The following is a 9,225-nucleotide window of genomic DNA, read 5'->3' as shown; positions in this document are numbered from 1 at the left end:
TCACAGAGCGTTCATAGTCGTGAAAGGGTAAGTGGTGTTTTTCCAACATTGACTTGGGTAAACTCCATGTTTGTCCGCAATGTTTGCTGCTAATTCATCACCTAATAAAAATATTATTAAAACCATTTTTCATTTATTAAAACTTATAAATTCAACGTATATTCAAATCGAAATTACAACTGTTTTTATAACAAGAGAGCTTTATATTTACTTTTGTTTTTATAACAAGAGAGTTTACAAGTACTTTAAAATGATAAAAAGTTTGATAGTGGTATTTGAAAATTGATACTTGCAGTACTTACTTAAATGAACTTGTTTCGTTGAATAATTATAAAAAAAAAAAAAATTTAAAAACTTAATCATCTTAGCTAGCTTTTGAAATATACCAAAATACCTTAAGTGTTTTTAAAAAATAAAAAAGTAAAAAGATACAGCTTAAATAGTTTACAGTAGACTACCGCTTAAGTACGCAAATTGAACCCGACCAAAAAGTGCGTACTTAGCACGGGTAGTGCGTACTTTTTGACGACATAGTATAATATGAAATTTAGTTGTTTGTTTTCTTTCTTACAACTAGCCACCAAATAATTAAGCCAAATAATTAAGTCTTTTTATTTTAAATAGCATTTGATACATAACTCTAATCTGAAAATTTTTTTATTAGATTATTTTTTAAAATGATTTATTTTTTCTATAAAAAGTTTCTACATAATGCTAGTCAAGCTAAGTTTAGTTTACTTAATACATTTATTATAATTTTCCGTTAGCTAAAAAGTGCTTGATTTTATTTTATTTGAAAGAAAAACGTTTCAGGACTGTTTTTGTAAAAAAAAATTATATGAGTAGAAACATTTATAGTATAAGTGCACAATGATAAGGTGCTCATTAACTTTTTTTAAACTTAGTTTTTTGTTGTTGTTTCTTTTTTTTATATGTTTATTTTGACTTTATAAAAATTGTAACTAGTTTTTGTGGTTAACTAGTTTTGTATTATGTCACATTAAAATTAGCCTTTCTTTTGCAGATATTCTGAAAGTTTTTGAATAAAAAAGATTTATAAATTTTAGAAAAGTTTAGAGAAATTTAGAAAAATGGATGGAAAGTGTCAGAAAATGACTCTATGGAACAAATCTTTAGAAAAAATCTAAGTCTAAGAAAATTTAGAATTTTTTTTGTCTTTCTAGGTAAGTGCGTACTTAAGGCGAGGTGCGTACCAAAAAAAGTGCGTACTTAAGCGGTAGTCTACTGTACTATGAAATAAATTAATTATAATAAATTATAAAATTTTACTACAAGCTCGTTATTAACACAAAATAAAAATAAATACTATTCTGAAAAGTTGAAAAACACTCTATCAAAACAACTCTATAGCTGAGTAACTGAAAGTAGTTTTCTTAAGTCGTATTCAGTAATGTTATATAAATATCTATATAGAGATCTGAACAAAAGTTTTTTAATTTCAAAGAAACAATTAACTTTAATTGTTCAACACTTTTGATTATTTATTGGCATAAGCTAAGTCAGCTAAGTTTAGCATAAAAAATTAGTATAAAAGTATTCGCTCGAAGTAAAGGATTTACTTTAAATAAGCTATCTAAGGTTTTGTAACATGTACATAACTTATGTTTTCACTTAGTTTTATAAAAAAATTGTATCATCAACCTGGAGATACGACATTGTATGTGAAAAGCATACCGACATCTTCGTGCTGGGAAATATGACAATGAACCACAACACCTCCTATGTACTTGTCGGCAACGAATCTTACCTGAAATCGTAATGGTGTAAGCTAGATATGTGGTCTAATGAGGTATCAAACGCAATAATTTTGACAATGATTTGTTCGTTCAAAGTATAATGTTTTATACAGACATGTCTTACTGTAATGTTTGACAAAGGAGGTACTACAATAACATCTCGAAAACGCTTGCCATATACATATCCAATGGAGTCCTCTTTAGCACTTTTGAACCTTGTTTCATGGCCAAGATACTTTAGGTCTTCAGAGCTTGGATACGCGTAAGAGGCATCTTGAGTAATAAGCACAATTAAAACTTTAATATCTTATTTGAAACGCAATTATTTGTAGTTAGTAAAAAAAATATGTCTATATGTCCCGATAAATTAGCTTTTTATGCTGGGCCTTAATAAAATTTAACTGGAAAATAATTTTATTTTATATGCACTAATTTCTTATTTGTAACAGAAATCATATTTAGTTTAATTTTAAGATGTTACAACCGAAAATCAGGCTTTTAGTTTTATCTTTTTAGAAAAACCTTAGCTACTAGTTTTGAAAATAAATAAATTACTGACTTAAAAATATTGATTTAGTTTTAGAATTATATACATAAATAAGTTTATTTGGTAGTAAATAAACTTTCAGTTAATTGAAACAATTTAGTTTTAAAAAATTAGAATAGTGTTTAACAAAACAGACTTTTTTCAAATCCAGTATATTGGGTTTCACACATTCTTTGACTTTGTAAATCAAAAAAGGCGTTTGATTTCTTGCTGTTGATTGGTCCATTAAATTTGTTGTAACCGATTATCTATAAACGTTATTATCATAAAGAAGTATTTTAAACATCAAAAATGCATTGGAGGATGTTTATTAATCTTATTATTACAAAGTAGATAATAACAATTTTTTTAAAAGAATAAAAATATAAACTTGAAAACTGTTGACATGCATATGCAAGGGGTGAACAGCATCAGTGGCAGAATTTACCAGAAACCATTCCTGGACACTCCCTTCTTCGCATGCGAACCTATTTAATTAGCTATTTGTTTGTTTTCACAATAACAAAGCAACCACAAACACTAATTGAGTAATTAAATTAAAAACATATACATCTATAACTTGTGAAGTTTAGTAGCGAATTTAGCTAACTTTTTTATGTTATTTATTGTTAATATTAGCGTCTAAATATATATTTTTTAATGTTTTAAATAAGTAAAAACTTTAAGTTTGTTTATACTTTTAAGCTTTTAAAAGCTAGTTAGTAGAAGCTTTATAGTTATTTTATAAATCAGTAAAAATTTATTAGAATATTTCTTCACGTAATTACTACGTAATCACAAAAACTTTTGAGTTTAATTAATTATAATTAAAAAGGAAATTAAGTTTTAAGGACTCCAAACAATCCTACTTATAGTTAACTGCATCTACAAATTGTTCACGGTTGAGTCTCAGATTGGAACTCAGCTCAACAATGAATTGAGAATTAACTTCATCTTTTGATAGATCACGTAAGAATTTCGGTCGTAATGGTAAGCTTCCATTTATTTTGGTAAGATCCGTTTTTTCGTAGTTGTGTTTTACAAGAAGCCTGAGAATCCTACCTTGATACGCTGAAATTCCTCCTAACGAGTAGTCTTCTTGCTCAGTCTGTTTTACTGCATGAATCTATATAACAAGATGGAGTGAAATAAAGTTGATTTAAAACAACTAAAAATAGGTTTTTAAATGACTGCAGAGTAAAACGTTGTTTTATAACTTACAAGTTAGTAACGAAAACAATTTAAATTTGGTTTGACAAGATGTATAGGGATCGGTTTTGAGCTAAAAAGACATTTTAAAACATTAGTTTAGATATTTAATAAACAGTATAAGCAACTCTGTAAAGATTTTTTTGGAGTTTATCAGTTTTTAAGTTTCAAAATCAGTTAAAAATTAAAAACAAAACTTATATTTGTTTTTAAAAATAAAAACTTTAAGAGCAAAGTGCTAACTAACTAAAATGTAAAAACATAGGACATCCGGCTAAATATTTACATATAACACTTTTTTTTCTGAAGAATTATCACTACTTTTGTTTGGTTGTCATTAAATGAGATGTGCTGTTAATGTAAGAGACATAAAATTTGAATATATATTTAATGATGTCCATGCGTATTAAATATGTTTAAAATAAGTAGATATTTAAATATAGTAAATTTTGAGGGAGTGTTACTATAATATGCTGTTTTATATTGACTTTAGATGAAAATTAATTTAAATTAAGTTAGGGCTAGATCCAAAATAGATAACTTTATCCGGTATAATACTGTTTAAAATTTATTACTTTCAAAGTTACTGAAACTTTTTTAAGGCAACTTTTGCTTACATTAAATACAAAGTATTATAAACTTACTGCAGAAAAATTCTTAAAAATAGTTTTTTATTATTTAACCTCAAAATATATTTTGTACTAGTTTTTTATTTAGTTAAAACTAATGGAATTAAGGTTAAGTTACAATCAAAAACAAAATAGCTTATGTATGCTTATATGTCTAGATTAGAAAGTTTTGGTAAACCTTCAATTAAAAACAATTAAAATTAAGTTTTATGTGTACTTAAGCAAGAAAATATAAAACTATTTCACGTTTTTATATAAACTAACACAAAAACTGAGATTAATTAGATTTGTTATAGGTAAAAACTATATTTTAATGTAATTAATATTGTTTTTGACAATTGTTGGTTCACGTACTTATTGTTTACTGCACTTTTTTTTTACTTACTAATCAATCGTTATTTTTAATAAATAAGATCATTTGAGAAATTTTTAGAGACTTTGCATAAATTTTATTTTTGTCTACGTCGGACTATATTTAATTACAAGTTCAATTATTAAAAAATCCAACTATCTAAACAAACTTCATACACTCCTGGGTTTTTACAAGAAATTAACCAGTCAGCCCTACTTCCTGGAGGCAAAACTGTTTTGTTAAAACGCAATTTTGCTGGATAGTCAAAGTAGATTCCATCATTTGCTATTTCGTACAAAGCGCAGTTCGTACTTGGACTCAAGTGACCGGAACGTAATCGAAACAATTGCAATATTAAGACGTCAACTCCACCACCGTTTATAAACCTAATGTAAAAAACTTTATTACAAATGTATTATTATTTGTTATGATAGACGGATTAAACATTTTTATTCAATTTAATTTAGGAAATATTGAAAACATATTCAACTTTTAAATACTTAAAGTTGTTAATTTCAATTTAGATTTAATAAAAATACCATTTTAAGCGAATAAAGTTGCACTTATTTAAGTTTTTATAGCAACGTTTCTATATATTAAAAAAATTATGTACACCTCTTATACTTAGAAATAAACTGCCTAATAATTTACAGATTAAATAAATAAAAAATAAATATAAAATAAAAAAAAGTTTTACCGAAAACGCTTCCTTTGATTTGTTGTGATAATTAGCTTCGGCCATAATTTCCCATTAGTCGTGTAGTGTCTAATGTTCTTTTCAGCATAATCTTCAAAGGTTTCTTCTTTTGAAATTATGTATTGACTTAACCTGTGAATTAAAACGATTGTCTTTAAACATTTTTATAGTGTTTTTTAACCCTTTAAACATGTATTAAATAAGTTAAAAAAAACTAGATTAATATATTTTTTTTAATTACATTAGGTTCGGTAGACTGAGACCGAGAGAACGAAACCGGTTTCAGTCTACCAAAGCTTGTGGTCTGATGATCGAATTGGTATGAGCAACCCTTTTGTTAAACTTGAGCTTGTCTCACGGTATACGAAAGTGCAGGCTTCTGCTCCGTAGACTTTCGCATATTTTTTTGTTGATTGAAATTCTTTTACTTTTCTTGAAAAACTGTTTTGTAACAGTTTAAAAACAAGTTTTATGTACTTAAGTCAAAAAACGTTTATACCTAAAAAGTAAAGAGTCGTTAATTTTTTTCTGCATCTGTGAATAGCCTCTACCATTCTTATCCGCATACACTAGGACTGGCTGCAGCATAAGAATAATATCATGTTGGCAACTGGTCGGACATGAAACCTCCCATAAGTAGACCGGAGTTTCTTCTTTCTCGTCCGATATCACGATTGCCCCACCCATACCTCCGTTGCTCTTTAAGTAGATAAGTTGTGAGCTAGTTTTCTACATAGAGCTGTTAAATCTAAACTTTATACATTTTTAATTCACAAAAAAACTTTTATTAATCGCAAATCTTTTAAGGAAAAAAATAAAGTTTTTTGATAGTTGAAATTAAAAGAAGATGCTTTTAAACTGTAATAATCTACTTTTTAAACTTTTTATAGTTTATAAATACTTAAAAATAAGTAAGGCTAACAGTGTTTGGCGAGATTCAGTCAGAAACATGTTTTATTATTAAAAGTTGTGAAAAACATTTTTGATGATTAATTAATACCTTTATAAAGACTTATTGGTCTATCGCTAATAAAATTAGTAGTAAGTTATATAGTTTATTTTATAATTGTATATTTTTTACATTACTTTAGAGCATATTTTTAATGTAAGCTCATTAAATTCCGCAGACTGCGAAATACTGTTTTTAACAAGTTATTTAATGAGCGAAATATCAAGATTTTACGAGTTTCTATTATGTCCATTACATATTAAAGGCTGCCAATTCTTAGTATACTTCATTGTATGTAACATGCGGCTCATTTTTACAAAATAAGTACTTGCAATGCAGTCGCGCCATGAAAGTGTGGGTGGTACCAGTAAGTTCCTGATGGTTGTAAAGCATTTATTTTGTACTCATACTTAGCTATACTCTCCGGCGGCACCTGGCGGAACACGTTGTCTTGTGGGTCCTTAAAAAGAATTTTTTAGTTTCTATTTTTTTGTGTTATACTTGCATTAAATTACGCTCATTTCAAACTTCTAATACAGCACATTTTTTTAATTTTTTTAGAATAAAACATTAGTTAAAAACATTTTTAATCTTTTCTTATAGATGAAATATAATAAGAAATTGATAATCTACCTGTGAATCGATGTGTAAACCGTGAGTATGAATATTTGTCGTGTTTGGAAATCTGTATGAGTTCAAAGGAGCTGCTGGGTCAGGTAGTCCCAGCTGGTTCACCTGTTACAATGCTCGACTGTCAGTATTTCAAACTTTTAAATATCTAGTACTGAAGGCAGAAAAAGATTTAGTTAATGCAAAGTTTTAAAAACTTTATACAAAAGTATATTTTTATACTAACAATTTTTAATAGAATAGTATCATTACGGTGAACGAGCCAAACATCAGAGTTTAGTTTTCCATTGTAAGTTCTTCGCATTGTTTTCATCCAATCTATTTCTATTTCAGCTACTTGCACATTCAGTTCTACTCTCAAAACTCCATTTGTAGACCGCAATATATTTGGCTGCTCAAAATCTTCAAAACCTATAATTAATTCTAAATTTTAATTTTATTTTCAATAACATAGATAGTTTTTACTTTAGATAAGTATAAATAGAATAAAAAGATTAACTAAGTCGAGGGGACACTTTTTCACAAAGTACACACTTAAAGAGCTACGCACCCGCGTTAACTGCGCACCGTACTTTACGCTGATGCGTACCTCTTTAAGTGCTTACTTTGTGAAAAAGTGTCCCCTCGTGCAACTGTGACACCCACCCATTATAAATATATTTTAAAGCTTTAAAGTTTTGTTTATTTTAGTTTTATGAAAATTCAATCGTAGTTTAATAAAAAAACAAATAGCTTAAAATATTACCTCTAAAATTGCATGGTCTATAGTTGCTACAACAGATAACTTTCTTCTCTTCATATTTTGAAAACAATATATTTATCAAAAATATAATAATTTCTAGTAACATGCTAAAAAATTTAAACAAAATAAGTTTTATTACTTTTATAAACACCATCTCTTTCTAACATAACTTACAGTACTACTTCAAGTTAAAAATACAATTTCTTAAACAAAGTGGATAAACAATTAATTTTATTTTTAGTTTACATTTACAAATGCAATATGCTTTGAAAAAGGATTCAAAGAGTAATACATAGAAAAACTTCCGGTTCTATCACATTCGTTATGAGAACAAACGCCTTATCATTTCATCTTGCCCTTAATATAAGAAACGAAATGATGTATTTATATCAAGTTTTTTAGATGATGTGCAATGTTTTAAATAATTTATAAATATTTTGAACTCTTAGATAAGCACTAGAAGCCATACCAAAAAAGATGATTTGCTAACTGACATACTAAAATTTAATTGTTAAACTTAGTTTTGAAATAGATTGGTTAACTTTTATTTTAATAATAATAAATAATAAATTTGCTAATCAGCCTTGTTTTTATTACCGGTTTCGGTGAGAAAAACATTCTGACCTAGTCAAATATATAACAAAATAGTGACTGCAATGTATCAATGTTGTTTATACATTAAAAACTAAAATTATCATGCGTAAAAACATAAACAAAAAACTAGGGTTTCACTCTTTTTTTATATGTTTGACAAGGTCAGAATGTTTTTCGGTCAGTTTTAAGTTAATTTTTTCTGCTAATAGCTTAAAACTAGTCTTTTAAATCAATAATTTCTTATTACTAATGTTCGATTTTTGCTTATTTTTTTACATTTTCAGTCTAAAATAGTTTTTATTTTGTTGATTATTTCAAATAACTTGAAACAACTACGGCTCTCGGAAGAACTTTTTTATACAGTCCGGCCCGCGAGTAATTAAACAATTTAAATTGAGAGTTTATAAAATGTTTGTTTTGTCTCTTGTTTTACCTAAATGAACTAATTGTTGTGATTCATTATAAAACTATCGTTCAATTTTTTTTTGTAAATTTATAAAACAATTTTTTTCCAAAGATTATTTTAATGTGAACTCAAGCACTTTTATAAATAAGTAAGCACTTCTTACTTGATCAAACTTCTTTTATGATAAATATTAATATCTGTTTAATTAGTAATTATATTTGTTATAAAAATACATTTATTTTAAACACCTGAAACATTGTGAATTATTATATATATATATATTGTTTATTGAACGACAAAAAAAGAGCGCTCAAAATATTTGCTCCCAGGACCAGTGCACTAAAAAAACTTTTGGTTATCGAGTTGTACACCACTTGGATGCCTTTTAACGTCATGTCCAGGACAGTCGTTATAAAAGTAAAAACACTCGCCTAATTTTTTCTTCCCCTTCCTGTGTTTAATAGTCCTTAATAAAATATGATACAGTGGGTAAAATATTTGAATAGTTAATTAAAATTTCTAATTAAGGTTTGACATGTATCAAATGTACATATATCAGCTAACTTTCTATTTTGTTATAAAATATTAAACTATAAAAACTTTTTTTTATCCTTTTTGTTATAATGTCAAGCTTAAAATTTTTAATTAATCAGATTTTAGTAGTTTATTAATGCTAAAACTTTAAAGTATCTTTGTGCTTAAGATTTTTTATAAATTAGCAAACTTAACTGTAA

At 26.8% G+C, this 9,225-nt stretch overlaps 1 protein-coding gene across 1 annotated transcript; it reads right to left on the bottom strand.

The window, feature by feature from the left end:
- On the bottom strand, positions 1 to 7,398 carry LOC145828614 (uncharacterized). Its single transcript, XM_082936371.1, has 13 exons — positions 7,395 to 7,398; positions 7,018 to 7,160; positions 6,753 to 6,854; positions 6,442 to 6,579; positions 5,670 to 5,863; positions 5,171 to 5,302; positions 4,643 to 4,859; positions 3,153 to 3,409; positions 2,675 to 2,771; positions 2,441 to 2,552; positions 1,882 to 2,030; positions 1,663 to 1,768; positions 1 to 101 (listed from the first exon to the last, which is right to left on the bottom strand). Exons 1-13 carry the CDS (start codon positions 7,396 to 7,398, stop codon positions 1 to 3), a joined length of 1,752 nt encoding a protein of 583 aa, XP_082792497.1.
- Between the last annotated feature and the right edge of the window lie 1,827 nt (positions 7,399 to 9,225).

The sequence above is a fragment of the Thalia democratica genome, chromosome 2 (assembly GCF_965202585.1).
Source record: "Thalia democratica chromosome 2, ktThaDemo2.hap1.1, whole genome shotgun sequence".
NCBI classification, from domain to species: Eukaryota; Metazoa; Chordata; class Thaliacea; order Salpida; family Salpidae; genus Thalia; species Thalia democratica.
The sequence above is the reverse complement of the archived record's forward strand: the minus strand, read 5'-3'. Positions and strand labels throughout refer to the sequence as shown.

Bases quoted from the DNA above. Each gene is read 5' to 3' on its own strand.
- LOC145828614 (XM_082936371.1), bottom strand. The intron at 3,410-4,642 runs GTTTGTTTAGAT...CTTGTTATATAG, and splicing joins AAAACCCAGGAGTGTATGAA to ATTCATGCAGTAAAACAGAC. The intron at 2,553-2,674 runs GTTTATATTTTT...TAACGTTTATAG, and splicing joins TGCATGTCAACAGTTTTCAA to ATAATCGGTTACAACAAATT.